Below are 19309 nucleotides of genomic sequence, written 5' to 3'. Positions count from 1 at the left end.
CAGCCCACCTGTTAATATTACTGTCAAATGGAATAGTGAGCCATGTTCTTTTTGTATTTGTTATTACTCTGATAACATTACAACGGTTTCAATACAATATCTAAATTTGGAAATACAGTATCTCCATGGACGTCAAGGCTGGTACTACGAAAATATTCTTGGTAACGGCGAATTTACATTTCATACAACATGAATTTTGTTCTCACCATTGAGTGCATTTATTTTCGATCACAGGCGAATTTACTTTCCGGAAAGACTGTATAACAATGATTGTCAACGTGTAGAGCAGAATTTAGTAAAAATAAACTACATTTTACAACTAATAACTAAATTACTCTATTATTATGGTATCAGCTGTTTGATGAGATGCATCAAAGTGATTACATATAAATATGACTTTATTACAATATCCATTTCATTAAGCTTATCCAACTGCAAACACATTGCATAAAAATAGGTGGTAATTGGTAATCTACATCCAAAGCTCCTATCACAACAGTAGACCCTAATCCCATACACAAACAGATGACTCTGTTGTAAATTGGTTTAGCAATACAGTGAGATCGCTTTTGAAAGAAATGAGCAGGTTCAGGCACCGAAGTTGACGATGATCATGTCGGAGCCTGAACTGACGTGTGGTGGTGCATAAATCTCATTCTAATCAGTCTCTATCTCTTACACAGCAGTTGAAGCACTTGCGCAAACAGGGCATTGTCATATCTAACTAACTGGAAATTCCTTGAAAATGTTAGTTTTGACACGTTGAAGAAATACATGGTCGAATACCCTGTAATGAAATCTCTACGTATTGTATAGCAAGAAGCTAGTCGATAAAAAACAATAACTAATAAAGTATTTACAAAGATCAAATTTGTAACGTCGCTTTAGTACATTTTGCCACTGAAATTGATGCTGATATTATCAACACCAGTGCAAATACGTCTGATATTGATGTTTAGAATCCAAAACTCAACATAACAAAAAGATTAAAAATCATTCAAACATTATCATGATTATAGTTGAGTGATAACTGTTCACACCCTTCCTCTTCCCTCTTTTTGTTTCAAAGGAAGATATTATTACTGCATTTTATTTTTAGGTTGTACAATTCGAACAAATAAAGAAAATAGTAATAACAAAAGTGTATCAGGATTACAAGAAAAGAGAGCTGAGATGCTTTGAAAGAGTTTCAACATTTGACTAGCATTCGATTATTTATATGTTACTTCATAAACTCTTGGGTAACCTTCAAGCACATTGTCGCCCCCTTAAAATAGAAAAAGTCATCCTATGCGTTGTTGTATATTAAAAAAAGTAAAAATATACATGCACCTTTGTCTTTTTCTTTCATTATAAAACATGCCTCAAGAACATCCTTTTCAAACCAGCTTTTGGTCTCCAACCGCCACTGTTGACAACTATCCCAATTTTCGATACGGTTTTGACATTCTTCACAAGAAACTTGCTCAATCTGTGACTGAGAATGAAGCGATTGCAAATTACATTCAGGAGAGAATCGAAGCTGAACGACATCACGGCACTCAGTTATCAAAACTACCTCATCCCGAGCTAGACGAACTGACCACTCTCTCACGATGCTTCCAGGTCGTCTGGGCTGAAAGTGAAGCCTCAGCAACAGAACACTGGACACGCGCAGAAAATTTACATACGACAGCTTTGGATCCTCTGAAAAGATTAGCCAGTCGATACAGTCGAATTGTCAGCAATGCTAAACAGACATTAGAACAACAGATGAGTCAGTTTGAAACACTTGTCAAGCAACTGGAACAAGCGAAATCAGCCTATCATGCCAAGTGTCGGTCTCTCTTGACGATCCAGCCCAACTATCGACCGACCGTCATTCAGTTGGGCACTCTCTTGTTCTATGAACGGTTCCAGGTCGAGGATTGGATGCGACCCCTGAATGAAACCGGATTGACCAGACGGGAGATTGTTCATTGGCTGCAGGACGAGCATCAGTCACCGTCGGTGATGCATGATCTCATTGGACTTCATTTTCTCAGACAGACAGGGCAGGACCAGTATGAGAAAGTGGTTCGACAGCCAGTGTCCAAGGGTCTCTATGGACTTTTCAAGTGGCAACAACAACAACAACAACAACAGCCGATGGAACCGTATGTAAGAGATATGCTTCAAGCAGATAAAGCCTATCGTGAGCTTGTGACCAAGGTAGACAAGATGCGTATGCAGACAGAAGAAGCATTGTTTATGCATTATGAAGAAATGGAAAGTTTAGAGTTGGAACGAATACAGACGATCAAGCAAGGTAAATAAGTATAAAATGTTGACCCATCTAAAAGCTATGTAGTGTTTATCAGCGTCGCAGCTTCATTATCCAATACGATACCGAGATACAAAGAAACAGTGGACAACATGATGCTCTATCAGGAGACACTGAAACCCGATAAGGATGTTCAGGTCGTTGTGGAGCAATACAGGACAGGTCAGTTCTGTCCTCGACCGGTTCTGTATGAGAATTATTTTTATGGAGCAGCACATCATCAATTGTTTGGCGTTGCATTGGATGAGGTCACCAGGACAGAGGGCACTTTGATTCCCAACTTTATGTCCAAAGGAATGTCTGTGATTGAATCTGGTAAGCATGAAACCAACGTACGACCGTACACTGACATTTTACACATACACAAATACAACAAATTAGGACTTGCCAATTTAGAAACAGAAGGTTCTTTTTTTATATCCTAACTACACCCAAGCAATAGCAGCCCATTGACTCTTTTATGTATTTTATAGAAAAGCACCTCGTGTGGATAACCAGTTTACCACTCGACCGAGTTCATGCAGCCAGAGATCAGATCAATCAACAGTATCCAGTGATAAGTCAAGAGTTATTGGAGAGTTATGATGTATTGTTGATTGCTTCTCTAATTCGATTATACTTGATGGAGTTGCCTGAATGTTTATTGACCTTTGAATTATATGAACCTTGTAAGATTATTTATTCCAATCGTAAGTTTTTATTATTATTATTATTATTATTATTATAGATGTGTACTGATAATTACCTTTTTTTTTCTTTCCTTTTTTAGAGCAAGATACAGAGACAAGATTAGTATCGGTGAACAAATTACTGACGACTCTACCTACACCCAATTACCACATGTGTAAAGTACTCTTTTCGCACTTGAACAAGTAAGAAAGAAAAACGAATAAAAGATACATAATATCAACGAGATCTATTTGTTTACATATAGATTGTGTGATGACCAAACACTATCCAAACGATTTGCACACTCTTTTGGTTATGTTTTATTACGACCACAAGTAGAATCTAAAGTGAGTACATTTGAGCGACATCCATATCGACTGATACAAGACCTGATTGAACATTACGATTCAATATTTACAACAGAATCAATCAAAGCGCAAGAAGAGAATTCGTGTCGAACGTCCATTGTGGTCAGTAAGACATCTCTGGACAGCTTAGATTCCTCACGACGACGTATCCGAGGACATTTGATACCGTCATCGAGTACCCTGTTTGAAGATCCGGATGAATTGACATCAGAGTCTACAATGAATTCAACACCGCCTAATTATGTAGGCAAGGAAGATACCCTCGAATTGGCCAGCTTGGACTCGTTTTTTTTAGATGATGAATAGCACTTTAGAAAACAAGAAAAAGCTGTCTACTTGTACCACATCACGGGGAGTTTCCCGGATACCTATTTTTTTTATTATTAAACCCCGATGTTGTTGTCGTCGTTCTTATTCCGATAGACACACACACACACAGAGGTAAAAAATAGAGAGAGACAACGTTTAAGATGCCGAAAGTTCATTATTCTCTCATTTTATAATATTTCCCTCATCTGAAAGCCACATTGTGTCTTTTTTTTTCTTATTGACAAGTGACACGGGAGAAAGAGAGAGTTTTCAAACTTTAATTGAACTGTCAAAATAAATAAGCCAATAAGACAGATGGAAGAAAAAGTGTATGACAACAACATGCCACATCCTCATGTTTTCTGTACAACAAAATATGAGTTTATTCATAAATGGGGACTTAGTTAAGGAAAGAAGAGGGGTATAATTTACATAAGTATTTACATAAAGGCCTTTTTGTGTGTGTGTGTGCGTGTTTTTGTGTGTGACATAATTCATACATACATATGAAAAGGAATGCTATATAAAGAGTTCGTTTTGCCTAAAGGAATAGAATAAAGAAGGGAAAGGGAGGATAATAAACGATTAAACGATCAAATGATTATTATTTTGAAAATCTATAAAAGAATGAATAAACATGATTCATAATAATATATTTACAATTACCTGTTGTCATCAAGATGGGTAAATCAGATAAAGTAGGTGAAGAAGTAATAGAGGACTTGCAACTAAACGTATCGTCACAGTCACCTTCAGGTGTGTTTGAGATTTGCTCATCGTCATCTTCAAGATCGTCATCACTTAAAGACGCCATTTGTAAAAATAAGGTTCTGTTGGCTTTACGTAGCTGATCAATTTGGTATTTAAATTCCTGTTCCTTTTGAACAGTTTGTTTGACTATTATAAATAGATGTTTGTACATGTTTTGTGTTTATAAAAAGAGATGTAATTACCATATTCAAGTGTACGCTCAATGATCGTTCCTTTTGAAGGACGACGATCATGCTGAAGGTTGGGTAAAGAAAGAGCAAGTTGTTGAAATTTGGTGTTCAAAACCTCACGTCGTTGACGTTCAATGGCATTGTGTTCAGCTCTCTTTTGAGCTTTTTCTGCCATGTTTGGGCTCCCTTCCAAACCAAATGGGGGAGAAGACATGTAACTTTATTTAAGGTTAATTAATAAGCATTTAATAATCCAAGTTTCTTTTATTATGACTTACTGTTGTTGAGGATAATAATAATAATCATGAATGTATGCAGGTTGCTGTTGTGGCTGTGGCTGTTGTTGTTGTTGTTGTTGATGATGATAATAGAGCACTAAAGGGTATACATAAATATCAATGTATATCTTATATTGTCATTCTTACTTTGTTGATGCATCAAAGCTCTTTGTTGCTGTAAGGCGGCTTGATGTTGAACTTGACGAAGCCTTTCAAGTTCCTTTTGTTGATAATGATTGATCCATTCGTCATTGGCTAACGAAGGATGATCAAATGATGAATGATAAACAGATTGAATAGAATTCATTTATCGAAAGAAGAAAAAAAAAAAAAAGTAAAGAGGAAAATAAAAGAAGAAAAAAAAAAGATTGCGTTTATAAAGAAGAGAGAGAAAAAAAAGTAAAAAGTAGCGCACAGATGATGGATGTTAAATATGGTCTGATGTGTCCAATCATATTAAATATTTTTGGAAAGAAAGAAAGAAGGCAAGAAGCGTCGGTTTAAACTTGTATTTTGTATTAAATCGGTTTAACTTGTAAAGTGATTCCTAAAGAAAGGGAGGGTCGTACAGGTTGTCAATATGATTGGATAAACTAGCCGTTAACACAAACACACAGACACGGAAGGGGATGATTTCTTTATTTTAAACCTTTATCATTCATGGGTGCACGAGCCTCAGTCATCCGTGTCTATGAAGTCTAGACGATAAACAAAAAAGTAATTTGATCAAGGTTACACACTGAGACAAGTGATGAAATGTCTGTGTTGTAATACTAAAATAGATTTATCTCTCTTTTTCATATGACTGCCCGCGTGCAGCCTTCAACTTGTTTTTCAATTAAAGAAGGTATAACAAAGCTGAGAAATAGAGAGATATCATGCACGGAACCCGTTCCGTCTGTGTTATCATTCGGCTTATATCCATATAGGAAACATCCTACCTTCGGGGTTACGCCGATCTTGCAAAATGAACAAGAAGCAGGGTATCAGCCCATTTTTGCTTACTTTTTAGAGTATATAAATTCACCGCACAGACAAGTGGTTGCTCATCAGGGGTGTCTATATTCTGTCATACATGAACACACGATAATTATCCGATTACATCCTTTTTTTTCTGTATATACATCCCTTTTATAATATCCATGTTGTATCTCCCCGCTTATTTTTCATTCATGTGTCGGTCTCTGAAGGGGACTTGTACCTTTAGGGAAGTCACGGGGGATGTTCATTACCCCCCCTTGAAAATTAAGGTACGCCTGCATTTTTTTTTTTTTGCTGCAAGCAAGGCTTTAAGACGCTTTATGTGGTACATTTTCTCAGAACAGGCGTAAGTGTGAGCCCTGAATCTGACTCTGGATCTTGAACGCCCAGCTTGTTACAGTAAGATATCCCCTTTCTGTGGCTATTTTGCTGCAGATAAGCAAAGAAAGTCTGCTGAAGGATGAAGCATTTTGAGTACCAAATACATCGAAACGACAGAGAAATCATTAATATATAAGAATCTATAAATGGAAGAAAGGAAAACGTATCAGAGGGGGATGATAATCACTTGTAAAGCTCTATTTCTGACGTGCAAATGATGCAATCTCAATAAAAATGAGTGACTTCAGCGATAATCCTACAGATATAAAAACATCACGCCATTCATATTTACTGTTAACAGCTCTTTATCCTTTATTGAATTAACTGTTGTAGACACAATGTACAAAGGGATTAGACTATTGGTCATCGGCTTGGCCGGAGTGCCTACGCCGTCGGAATGACATACAAGACATTCTGATGTAACCTTAAAAAAAGAAAAAAAAGAAAAAGCTAGCAGGTAGACCTACTAATTTTATTCTACTATCCAAGAAGTAAATTGTTGATCATGGCTGCAAATTTGAAGTCTTGTTTTTGTTTTCAACTTTATATGACAAGAAGTTTAAGCACACAAGCTTGGCCCTGTAAGACATCCGACATCCAAATAAACAGTGATCAACACGTTTTTTGCAGACTGGGTTGGCTGTCATGTGATCCACGTGTCTGTATCTTTTCATAGTCTTGTTGCTTATTTTTTTCTCAAGCACTACAGCAAGAACTTTAAATCTGTCCATGGTTTGTTTAAGCTGTCAGGATGGCATATGCTGAGATACCTTGCAAATAAAGCATCTCTTTTCAATCTGAAAGATACGGCAAATAGACACTCCGAGTGTTCCTGTGTGCCCTAGAATAAAGGGCAATTGATAATGACTATTGCTATCTGATGACACAAACATATCTGAAGAGACCCCATTTGATTCGGAGAAAGTCTTTACAGGTACGCAACATTTGCGCAACCACTGAATGTTTTACTCGGCCATTCTTCAAACATGTGGAGGGAAGCTTGCATCCACGTTCGCTTTACTGTCGTTGCACCAAACCTCATTTACACCTGTAAAAGTGCTCTTTTACTTACTAACATATCCGTACGTAAAGACCCTGTGGGTAAATATTTCTTTGCGACACTGATTGTATGTTTTCCCTGAAAGGTGAGCATGTAAATTTGAAATACTGGTCCAAATAAGATTCAATCACAGAAAGAAAAAGGTCTGGGAAAGCATTTGATTGGCTCATTTAACCTACTTCGGATTCTGCTGTTTGCTAAATATTCTTCCTTTTCAGCTGCTTGGTAAATCTGTTATTTTAGACCCTAACTTGTACGAGGCAGACACAAAATAACACTGGTTGCTCTGAGTTTTGACCGGTTTAGCAACGGATATTAAAGATTTAAGAATAAACTAAAGGGAAAAGAAAGACCATCCAAACAGAGCACACACACTGAATACCATCGTTGTCGTTATATAGTTAATATTGATCACTACGACTGACTGTAGAAACATACAAAGAGAACAATTACTTTATCAAACGCCAGCAAACGTACTCTGATAATTATCAGTTCCGCAATTAGAAGAAGGTCTTCAAGTTCGGAATTTACTTTTTACTATTCTGCTGTATTCCGGAAAATAGCCTATTGCCATTTTCCCTATAAAAAAAACTAACCTGTGACTTTGCGTCTTTATTCTATTTTTAGCTACTTCTTCTTTCTTTAAAAAGGAAACCTTTTTTTACATCTGATTTACTCCTAAAAAAAAGCTCATGGTAACATGAATCATAATAAACTGAATTGAAGGAAAGAAAGAAAGAAAAAAAAACTAGAGAATAAAGTGATAAGTTGTCAAAGAGAAAGCAACAGAATATTTGTTTACTTCTATTATCTCCTAAACTGCCCTTTGTTCAATTTGAAAGAGTTACGTTACAGCAGGTGTACTAAAATGACGGAAACAAGATGATGTACCTTTTGACTGTCTGTGCCAATTAGTACAACGTCCATATTAGCCAACTACCATTTATATATCACACAGGGTTTTATTTACTTGCATGATAAAGAGAATGAGCTGTCTGGAACTTCAGGCACGTTCTAACGACGTCATAGAATCAAATAAGCTCTTTGTCTATATTTCTAGTCGATTCTCTCATTACTTTTTTATTAAATTTGTAAACGATGTGGTTTAAACTGTACATATTTTGCAAAGGCTCTTTCGGAGAATACAAAAATTAGCCCACATAAGATATTACTCTTATATTCATTGTTCTTTGTATCTGCATTATAAAATAAACAGGCTTATGCTGGGAAAAAAGAAAGACTATAATTGATATTTTTGACAGTACTCATTCTTGACAATACTCATTATAGTTTATAACAAGTTATGGGGATAAGAGAGGGAAAAGTTTCTTAGGGGCTCCAGGGGGTCAAACATCGGCTGAGTCAACGAATTGTCTATATTGTTGTAAAAAGCCATATTTTGAAGCACCAGAAAACGCGTATGCTGCTGCACCGAGCGAACTTTTGAATTATAGCTTTCATAATATTTTAAATTCTTAATATAAGACGAATCACAAACACTTAATATATTACTTATAAAGCAAACTATGAATGCGGCACGAATAGAAATGCGGTGTACTTTACAAACAGTACAAAGAATTGCTAAAGTCCGATATACTTGGTGCATTCAAGGCTACGGTGCATGTGTCAATTCTTTGTTTGTAAAAGAAACGAGTAGGCCTCAAATGGGCCCGGTCCTGCCTGTTGATGTCATCCACTACACACCCCCACTGGGTGCTTTGGGTCCCCTTATGTGCTCAATCATATAACATGACAACACAGTTTAACTTACTCTACAATTTCTCAGAAAAGGATTTAGCAATTATGAAAAAGATGAGATGGAAGGAATAACTCATTATGTTACTTATCATTAGCTTAAAAAAGTAGTAGTGTATGTGAATAATGCTTCCAATAAATCTGCAAATACAAGAGCTGCTTGAGCAAAAAGGATGAAGAAGTAGTATAGAAAGTTATTTTAAACTCACCATGTTTGTATTTATTGTTTAAGGAACAAGCCATCTTCACTATTTAGGTACAAAGAAATAACCCCCTCTTTGAGCTCACATTATGGTCTATTTTAAGGAGGGAAAGCAGTCATATCATTTCCTGATTAATTTGCTTAGCACGCTGTTGCACTGTTTTGTTTACCATTTACAAACTGTTGATCAAAACAAATAATGCATTAAAAAAGACAATTTATTATCAAAAAAGTTTCCTTGGCACATAATATATTATATACAGCAGTTTCCTTTTTCTTTAAGCAGTGCGTTCAAAAGCTAGTCTTGTACGCTAAAATTATGTGTTTTTATATACAAGAAAAGGAAGCAAACCAGTTGTCCAATATCATTATTAAATAATAAAACCTTAGCAGTCCTTGCTTCTCTTGCGATGAGTTCGAATATGTTGGTTCAAATTATCAGAGCGAGCAAATCGTTTTTGACAGGTATCATAGGGACAGACATAAGGCTTCTCCTTGGTGTGAATAGATCGAATATGACGCTTGACATGTTCTTGACGACCAAATACTTTACCACAGTCCTTGTATTCGCATGCAAATACTTTGTCTGTTGAGCTTGTTGTGGCCTTACTAGGGCAGCTACCGCGACGACGGCCTCGCTTTTCGGCCTTGGCTTTTCTCATTTTGGTACTCTTGATGGATATATCAGATAAAGGTGATCCAGGAATCAACATGTCCTCTTCAGGAACAATGACGGGGGATGAACCAGCAGAAGAACCAAAGTAATCGTTCCCTTCGGTCATCGTCTGTTCAGAGCAGGGTGAGATCATTGAGTATGAAGCAAATGGGTCATAGACTGAGTATACTGGCTGCACAGGCTCATTAGGAGAAGGTAAGTGGTTGAGCAAGGTAGGATGATATTGTTGATTGAGATAAAGACTCTTTTGAAAGGATTCTTGATTCATGTTGTTATAATAGCCATAGTACTGATTATTATTGTTTGGAGTACTAAGCCATGAAAAAGAAGGTTGATAGGTATATGTGGAGGTATAGTTTGAAAACATGGTAAAAGAATGATGAATGGAAGAAAAGTGGACAAAAAGAGGTAGCTTTTATATGCAAAAAAAAAAAAAAGTTGATTTCTTTGTTGGATTTTAAATTTCAATAACCGCAGCGTTTATTTATTTATATTTCGGAAGAGAAGCATTTGGCTGGCTTAAATTCATTATTCCAACTTGCAAGAAGGGTCTGGTTATACAATTCGACCAATTAGAGAATAATTGATCGGCAGCTTTGACATGATTTTTTCCTTGATAAGCCCCTATTGACACTATTAAGGTTTATAAAATACAAACTTTATTGACATAGCGATCTATTTTTCTATCATCACCATAGAAATACCCCCCTTTTTTTACCCTATAGTCAGAATTCTTTATTTGATCAATAAAAAAATAGACTATGCAAAAGCCAATCGCATGTGTAATACAAAGATAAGCACGAGCCCCCCTCATTTCTTTATTATTCTCATAAAAAGTACCATAATTAAAAACGTGAATTTATTCTTGACGGTGACGGTGATCATGGTCTAATAGACCTTCTTCTTCTTCATTTTCATGCTGAGGTGACCTAAATAAGGCTATAAAAAATCCTAAAATGAAAGTGACCAAAAATATCCACTGAGCATAATAAAATATCAATCCAAATATAGGAGTATTGAGCGTGATGCGATCTAGGATGGTTGAAGTAACGGTAGGGGTACATATTTCTAGAACCCAATGATAAGTTATAAGCTCCTTGGCATTTCTAAATATATTACCTAGAGGTGCCCAGATATCACAAGGTACGATTTTATTGTTGTATGAGCAATCTCTTCTTCCGCCTTCGGTATGATTACACTATCATAAAAGGTAAGTGATGAGAAGCAACAAAGAAATTGTGTGAAGTGATCAGCATACATAAACCTGACTGCCGAAATGTGTGTAACCAGGTGTGATGACTGATGTGATAGAGTATGTCAGTGCCAACAAACTAAATGTCAATAAGATGGCGACACAGAATAGCCCTTGAGGCGCAGTGGACTTTTTCTTGATTCTGTAAAGCGTCACCCAAAGAAACTTGACACCGATATAAGTCAAACCTATCATGGTGGACATGTAAAAGTGAATCATGATGGCTATCATGAGTACATAATCGAGTGGGAATAGCTATTTTGTCTGTGTCATTGTTTTGATATGATAATAATAATAATAATAAGTGATTACCTTTTGTAGCTCAATCATGATAAAATCGATTGGGTTAAACAAATCCGTCTGTCCTATAATGTAACCACATTTTGGCCCACAAACAGAAAATGTGACCTTGTCAATACTAGATTAAAAGTTGGTGCATGAATAAATCACTCATATATTATAGCAACTTTGGACCGCTCACATGGTAACAAATATTGACGCAACCATCAATATTGTAAATAGTAACATTATTACTCCAATCAGCATCTATCATTGCGTTACACTATGTAACTCGCATGGTTTCTGGTTCTTACTTGCCTCAAATGGCCTCATTACTTTTAATATCCTCTGTAGGAAACCGTGTTCCTCTTGTTCAATCACAGTTAATTGACGCAAAAGAATCCTAACATTATTGGATAAATTTGATCGATCTTTTTTGATTTCGATCCTTACCTTTCCTCATCATTCAAATTCTCTAATGCGGTGTAATCATGTGCACTCAGCGCTGCATTGGATCCGGCATATTTCTGCTCAATCATCTTTTGCTGCTCTCGGACCTTGATCAATCTTTGATTCATCTCATCATGTCGCGCGTCAATTTTTCTTCTTGCTCTGATAAGTTTAAATGGTACAAGTGATAAACCCGGTGCCTTTTAAAGGTGTGAGTCTTTTCTTATTTTTTGCTTTCATCAATTTACCGTATAAACAATGAAAATCAACATGCCGGGTATAAACAAACAGCCGACAACGAACCAAAATGCTTTAGCACCGTCTATATAAATTTACATACATATGTGTTTTAATTACCCAATAAAATTTTCACACAGCTCTTAAACTTACTGCTTTCCATCAGTAGATTCTTGAACCATTCCAAATCAATATGCGGAGGTAAAATGGTGGGTTTTAAGAACAATCCAAACAAATATAGTAAGATGCCCGTCATCCCAAAAAAGAAGCTGTACTTGAGTGCCTTTGCCCTTCTTCCACTTTCATAGTAAATATAAGAAAAGGGTATAATAAAGAAACTAAATACAAGTATCAAGCCAAAGAATACTAAAAAGAAAGGAAAAAAAAAATAGTTAAAAAAAAGGGGAGAGCCTTTACGCCCAATATATTTCTTTCTCTGTTTCTTTACCATAATACAACACTTGGACTGCTAATGTCATCCAATAAATTGTATCTTCGTCCGCCCATGTCTTTTTCAATCCAGTATGTCGATCCACGGTATTGGATACTAAAAATATATCGAGAGGTACCAAGGCAACCGTACCCATCGCGATACTCAGCATGGCCGCGGTAACCATAGTGACTGACAACTCAGGGTCTCGAAGACTCTGATAATATTTGGTAAATCCTATATTGAACACAACTAAAGCCTAAAAGAGAAAAAGACCGTGTGGGTTATGGGCTGTTTATCATGTATATATTATTATTAAAGTAATGGTTACAATAAAAATTGCAGCATAAATGCCCCATGCTATATAAACAGAAACAGGCATTCTTGTTGGTATGCGCAACTTGTAGAAAAGAAAAAAAAAAAACAAAAACTGACAGCTAAAAAAAAAGTGAAAAAAGTAAAATGTCTATATCATGATGTCATTATTGCTTCATCAAGTCTCAGTATTCGGCGAGTCTACGTCTCCTTCAAGCATGTCATTCAGTAATAGACTTTCAATGAACGGCAAGTCAGGTTTAGCCAGTGTGAAGGAGGCCTGGTATACGTAAAGTCCGATTTGCTCAATAAAGAAGGAAAGTTGGTGAATTGAGCCAATGCTATGCATGGTCAGCATCGGGCGCCTTAGAGACCCAGATGATGGTGTCGTTGTTTCGTTTAGTGATAAACTAGAAAAGTCCTAACGTATGTATGAGTAAAATTATATATATACAAGACACGCTTAGTTACCACAGTAGCAGGCACGGTTACCATCTTTTCATTTAGTAGTTCCATAATCGGAGTGGGGCCGAGATCAGGACGCTTGATGAGCGTTTCGACAGTATCTCGGATAAAGATCCATTGATATCTTTTTTTTTTTTCTGGTCAGTCTATCTTTTGTGTTAAGAATGTAACTTACATTTGAAACGCGTCTAGCTCTAATGTACACAGTAAATCCAAAAATTTGCATCCAGCTAAAGCAATCTGGGCTTCTTCTGGTCTATTATCAAAGTCATTGTAAACAAGCGAATTAAACAGCCTCATCTACAAACAAAAAAAAAAAAAGAAGTGAGGCCTAGAACACGTATGGTTTGCATGATGGATTACCAATTCTGTAATCAGGACCGGCCAGAAATTCATAAGATGTTTTTGAGAAAATCGAACAAGCATAATACGTAAACATAAATAAATCTCAATGTGCACCACTTCTCCGTGTTCTAATTTTAGCATTTCTACAATCTTTTCCTGGATGATTGGCAGCTGCGGTACATACTGATCGACAGTACCTGCAAACAATACAAATGAAAGGCGTCGTAAATTGAGTGCTGCATTCAATGCTTCTTGGTCCTTGTTTGAGAAAAATGTTGTCGAAGGCGAGATCGTGATACGACCCATCAATTCAGTAAATCTCTCCTTTTCGATGGAAAATGCAGTTTGAGTGATTGCCTTCCATTTTTTGGCAGTGGATACATTCATGTAAAAGAATCTGCTATCGATAAATACTTCCCATATTTCCTTTCGCCATGTTTTGTAAGTGAATGGCATATATGCCATTTCACACAACTGGTTTAGGATGATGGCGCTTTTACTATAAAATGATTCTAGGTTAAATGAATCATTCCTTGACAATATTTACCTTTTAGATTTCAAAGCAGGAACGATGACGTAGTAAACCAAGTTGCTCAGGAGTGAATTTATCTTGTCACTGTCGCCTACTAATTGACGAAGCCTGGGAATCACTCGATTCGCAAAGTACTGATTGATTTGGTTAATTAGACTGTCTTCTCTTGTCTTCCAGCTTGCTTTCTTTTCCATATCAGACACATTGCTCGTCGACAAATTCTTCTCTTCAAACAGAGTAGATGAATCAGCTGTATGAACTGAAGATCCATCATCATTTGCACTTTCGTCATAAACTGTGGTTGGACGTCTCATCCAAAGGCTCTGGTCAAGGGCTTTACCAGCGATCAAGATGCAGTAATCAATACAGCGCTGGTATAGATCCTGTGCGTCCCGGCGGATCCGTCTATCTTTCTCGTATCCCTCTGATAAGCTCAGTTCCTCCAATGCGACCGTTAGGAAACGCATTAAACCTGGCAACAAGGCCTTGAATGTGCTTGCTTGAGAGAGATAGTCCTTAGCAAATGAGTGAATAATGGGCCACAAGATGACCACAGATTCTGGTTTTTTCATATATCCACAGTATATTTCTGCAAATCGAAGTAAAGACGTATCTGTTCTATTCAAACAAGTTAGCCAAGGTTACGAATGGAATTATCCTATGATATTTACAGCTTGCCCTGTCTAAGGATCTTTCTCTTTCTATTCTGATATGTTCCTGGCGTCCGCTGTCGAATGCTGTCGAGTAAAATAGAAACTATATACTCAGATGTGCTTGAAGGTGTACCTGATAAGACATCAAGTGGCAAATAATTAAATTCTCTTTCGTCCATCTGCTGTTGTTCAAGTTCTAGAGCCAAAGGGTTTTCAATGAAAAATATTTCTGTAAATGCCTCAACGTAATCTACTGCCGAGTACTTGAATAGTTTTTCAAAAATTGCTTCTAGTCTACCCTTTACTTGATCCGCCGAATAAGAAAAGCTATGTAAAATAGCTTCTACTTTAGCGTGACCCAAGGATCGAATCGTTTTCTGTGACCATTCTGGTTTCCTGAATACTTTCCAAATATCCAGAAGGATATGCAAGATGACAGGTAATTGATACAAGACAACATCTTTTGGCTATTTTGAAAATATTGCTTTAGATGACTTTTTTACTATCATATTTCATTACCTTTTCATATCTTTGGGTTTCATGAACAAACTGTGCAAAACCAGATAAATATGAGTTTTCGGATAATCGAGGAATAGGCATAAGACAAGCACTGCTCGTAAACCAATCATCACCAATGCTCTTCTCTGTCAAACAAAACATGATCATTTTTTCTAATCCTGCCAACAAGAGTAGAATTTCTCTTTCTGCTCCTTCGGAAGAAACACATGCGGATGGCTTCTCATGAATCATGATGTTGATCACATTACATCGCAGATAAGCTTGATGACAGATGCAGATCAGGATAGGGACGATCATATGCTGGAACCCGTGTTTGATATATGGCAAAACAGCCATCAAAAAGTCCATCCAGTGAGACAAAACAACTCGGTTGCTGGACATGGCAAGCGCATCGGTTACGGCTTTGACAAAGAGATCAGAGCAGGACTGGACGAGTAACATGGCTTCGTTTGTTTCTGGTTCGGTCTTGTGCACTACTTCACTTTCTACTGAAAGTCGTCGCTGGTGTTCCCTTGCATGATATGCGTTAGCGGCTGTGATGGCGAATGTAGCATGGAGTAAATGGAGTAGCTTTTGTTGCAAATCAAAGCTCTCATTCATAATACAAAAGATGAGCTTATTTAAGCAACTAAGCTGGACTTTTTCGACAAGACTCATACTGACACGATCCAACTTGGAGACAAGCAGGTGTAAAAAGTCCACAACATGTAGTTGGATACTACGTACAGCATTTTGCATACTTGAATGCTTTTGACTTGGCTCGCTTTCCAAGTATCTTATACAGACAAGTATTAAAACATCTAGGAATGTAAGCGTAGATGTACTAGCACTCATGTCGAACAATGAAGATTGAACTGCGTTTGCTATTGCTCCTTCAGAGCTGACAAAATGGCTCTTGCAGTCTTTTAATGCGCCTTGACCACCAAATTGAAACAAGTGCGTCAGTGTGGTAAAGATGTAATCAACAATGTCCGTATCAAATGGCTTGGCGTATATAAAATAGTGAATATCTGTTGTCGTGATCTGCTGCTGGTTCTTTAGTGATTGGTTATTCCATTCTGCTTGGTATACTGTTGCTTGCCGTATAATCTTTTTATCCAATAATGCCAAAATAAATGGCTCAAGGATACGCACGTAACTCTTCAAATGAGCACGAACCCAGCTTTCACCTATCCTTTTTTTTATGGCACAGTCATCGAGTAAGTCTAGAACGAGCATCATCGGTCGTGAAAATGTTAAGCTGGCTTCAGGTATGCTTTCAGAGAGTTCCCAAAGGATACCAAACTTTTCAAAATTTTCTGTGTTATCTTGGGATATAAGATAATTGGAAACGATCGTTTCAACCTGATGGGGGAGCGAAACTTGGATGACAAGCCAAATGAGCTCCACGGTTCGCATATGGAGTAGTTGTGTGGAAGGTGATAAAAACGTCCAAAGCTTATCGATGACTTTTTTCACCTCTGGTATGTTCTTGAGTATGGAAATATCAACAAGACGTCCTCTTTTCACAAGCTGAACTAGGGTCGATAAACTGGTATCAACTAGTCCGAACGCATGAACCTGCTGGCTACAGTTTAAAAGCGCTTTTGTAAGAGCAGTGCTAATCGTATGGTTCTCGTCTGTATATTTTGCCATATAGCTGATTGTTGTACATGCACTCAGCAAAACTTGCTCTAGATGATGCTCAATATGAGCCAGCCGCTTTCCTTCAGCGCCTACATCAATGCCGCTCAAAGGATCTTCTGGAAGCGTAATGTAACTATTGATAAGTTCGACTAAAAACTTGACGAGATTGTCGATCACTTCTTTTACCAAGTCTGAACCGCGTAATGGCTCGAAATCAGGTCGCTTTTGAATATGAAACTGTATTAGTTTTGTTGTATGCTGAATTGATAAATCTCCATCGTCTTCATCAGGAACATTCTTTGTCTCATTATCTTCATGAATATCTGCTTGATGTTGTTGTTGCTGCTGTTGTTGTTGTTGCTGGTCTTGGTATCCGTAATATTCTCGTGCATAATCAATTACATTCGTTTCACCTTGTTTAAATCGTCTTTTGTGATCGTATGTCTGCTGTTGTTTGAGGAATACGAATTCTGGTATTTGCTCTAGTATGATCAAGACAAGCGAAAGACACTCGTTTACTTGTGCTAGGATGTCGATAAATTCAGCACTTTTCAAGGACTCTTGAAGTTTCTTTGTTAACACTGCTAATAGTAAAGGAAAATGGACTTGTTTGATTTCCTCGTCTGTCAGCTTGAATGCTTTGAGAGCAAATTCTGCTAGCTGCAAGTTTTCTAATGAATGGCGCTGCTTATTTGAAGGAAAATTCGTATCTAAGCATTCAAATAACTTCATATAGATCAAATAAGGCTCCATCATATCCATCCACATATTGGCTGATTGAATCACTTCATGATTAGACTGTAGTTTTTGTAAACTGACTAATGAATCCATAAATATGTTATTTACAATAGGTTGTCCAATTTCTGATCTGTCCATTAAAGAAATAAGCATTTTGTAGGGCCTTTGTAGATCAACTTCGTCCTGATGTAGCATTCCGCGTATGGCCTGTATCGCTGCTTTTTCTGCAAACATACTAAAGTAAACAATCTGGGCCTGCGCTGACCCTTCTGATCCTAATAGCCAAGCATACAATCGTCTGTTGAGTGACATGTCTTTTCTTAACACAATACCCAGTGCAGATTTCATGAGAATGACCAAATCCTCATGGGGTATCATACGGTGCCTCAATACAAAGTTTTGTACAAGTAGTTCTAATAGTCCTCTTTGCACCAGTAGTTGCTGATCCTGAAGTGTGGTTGCAAACGCACGGATCATCAAACTGACATTTTCTTTTCCGCCTATGACGAGAGCAACATCTTCTCGGTTGGTGATTTTGGGTAATTTACGTAATAGATAGTTGAGGGCTGGTGGGCGAAGTCCAGGGTTGCTGATCATGACGAGCCACATACATGAATAAAAAAATGGTAACTCTACTGTCTCTGACAACCTTTCCATCATGGCTACAACCTATATAAAATATAGTTTAATTATGCATATTTATATATCACGTCACTTGAATGATTTACTTTATCAAAATACTCGCTTCCCTCCTCTTCCAAGGCAGGTAATAACGCAATGATAAACCCACGAAGAGCAGATCGTAGTTGTCCATTCAACGGGAAATAATAAGTCTCAAAGATGGATAAAAGTTGTGGCTAAGCATAATGACTTAGTCTTTCTCTTTGTTAAAGTGAGCTACTACTACTACCTTCACATGAGTTGCTGCAAATTGTACAAAGGGGAATAATCCAGTTGACCATAGGGCCAAGTCTTCTACTAATTGATTTGACTATATGTAATAAGGTAAGGGTGAGAATGGATCATGACAGAGTAATAACAACAAACCCCAATCGTTTTCAGAATGAACGCATATACTTCCAAGGTTTTTTGATGTACACCAGCGGGAAATCCTGGGTTTAAACATTGGGCTAATCTCTTGGCAACCAGTTGTTTACGTGGGATAATCGGAAACTGAGGATAAGCTTGAAAGGACTGTTGAGTAAAGAGGTAAGTCATGATGTATTGCTGCACTTATGTCTGTTTACTTTTAATAGTCTACCGAGAAAAGATATAATATCTGCCCACTCATATACTGCGTCAAACGATTGTAGATTCTTTTCTATAAGCTGAACATATTTACGAAATCTCGGGTCATTTTGGTAACCTATAAGAATTGCGTGATTGGTATAATCGAGCAAGTTAAAAAGCTTTGAACTTTACTTTGCTCTTTCGATGACTGACCTACAAAAGATTGAAGCATAAGCTCACTATTGTAGACTGTTTAACTTTATAGGTGTATATTACTTTTAACAGATATATCCATATTCACTTTTTACAAGAGCTG

The 19309-nt window shown here is 37.1% G+C and overlaps 5 protein-coding genes across 5 annotated transcripts; 1 reads left to right on the top strand and 4 right to left on the bottom strand.

The window, feature by feature from the left end:
* Positions 1-1359: 1359 nt before the first annotated feature.
* Positions 1360-3645, top strand: RHIMIDRAFT_239474 (Rho GTPase activation protein; the record flags this gene model as incomplete). Its single annotated transcript, XM_023609180.1, has 6 exons — positions 1360-2287; positions 2330-2617; positions 2684-2707; positions 2776-2991; positions 3072-3174; positions 3237-3645. The coding sequence occupies 6 exons, from the start codon at positions 1360-1362 to the stop codon at positions 3643-3645; spliced, it is 1968 nt and encodes a 655-aa protein (XP_023464360.1).
* Positions 3646-4233: 588 nt separating this feature from the next.
* On the bottom strand, positions 4234-5365 carry RHIMIDRAFT_314649 (uncharacterized protein; the record flags this gene model as incomplete). Its single annotated transcript, XM_023614945.1, has 5 exons — positions 5015-5365; positions 4868-4964; positions 4602-4807; positions 4315-4545; positions 4234-4265 (listed from the first exon to the last, which is right to left on the bottom strand). The coding sequence occupies exons 1-5, from the start codon at positions 5172-5174 to the stop codon at positions 4234-4236; spliced, it is 726 nt and encodes a 241-aa protein (XP_023464359.1). The 5' UTR covers positions 5175-5365.
* Positions 5366-9650: 4285 nt separating this feature from the next.
* On the bottom strand, positions 9651-9830 carry RHIMIDRAFT_191314 (uncharacterized protein; the record flags this gene model as incomplete). Its single annotated transcript, XM_023605951.1, has 1 exon — positions 9651-9830. A coding segment is annotated over one exon (180 nt), but the record flags the coding sequence as incomplete, so codon positions are not given.
* A 951-nt stretch (positions 9831-10781) lies between these two features.
* Positions 10782-12805, bottom strand: RHIMIDRAFT_205178 (uncharacterized protein; the record flags this gene model as incomplete). The annotated part of the gene is given in 9 exon segments (XM_023606807.1): positions 10782-11041; positions 11192-11429; positions 11487-11592; positions 11656-11720; positions 11736-11856; positions 11907-12103; positions 12152-12225; positions 12294-12506; positions 12589-12805. Coding segments are annotated over 9 exon segments (1491 nt in total), but the record flags the coding sequence as incomplete, so codon positions are not given.
* Positions 12806-13063: 258 nt separating this feature from the next.
* RHIMIDRAFT_245143 (uncharacterized protein) lies at positions 13064-18981 on the bottom strand (the record flags this gene model as incomplete). Its single annotated transcript, XM_023610153.1, has 10 exons — positions 13064-13306; positions 13357-13474; positions 13526-13650; positions 13714-14194; positions 14243-14845; positions 14899-15347; positions 15400-18432; positions 18492-18620; positions 18674-18754; positions 18811-18981. 10 exons carry the CDS (start codon positions 18979-18981, stop codon positions 13064-13066), a joined length of 5433 nt encoding a protein of 1810 aa, XP_023464356.1.
* Between the last annotated feature and the right edge of the window lie 328 nt (positions 18982-19309).

This window comes from Rhizopus microsporus, assembly GCF_002708625.1.
Source record: "Rhizopus microsporus ATCC 52813 unplaced genomic scaffold scaffold_13, whole genome shotgun sequence".
NCBI lineage: Eukaryota > Fungi > Mucoromycota > Mucoromycetes > Mucorales > Rhizopodaceae > Rhizopus > Rhizopus microsporus.
Note: the sequence above shows the minus strand (reverse complement) of the source record. Positions and strands in the feature narration are given on the sequence as shown.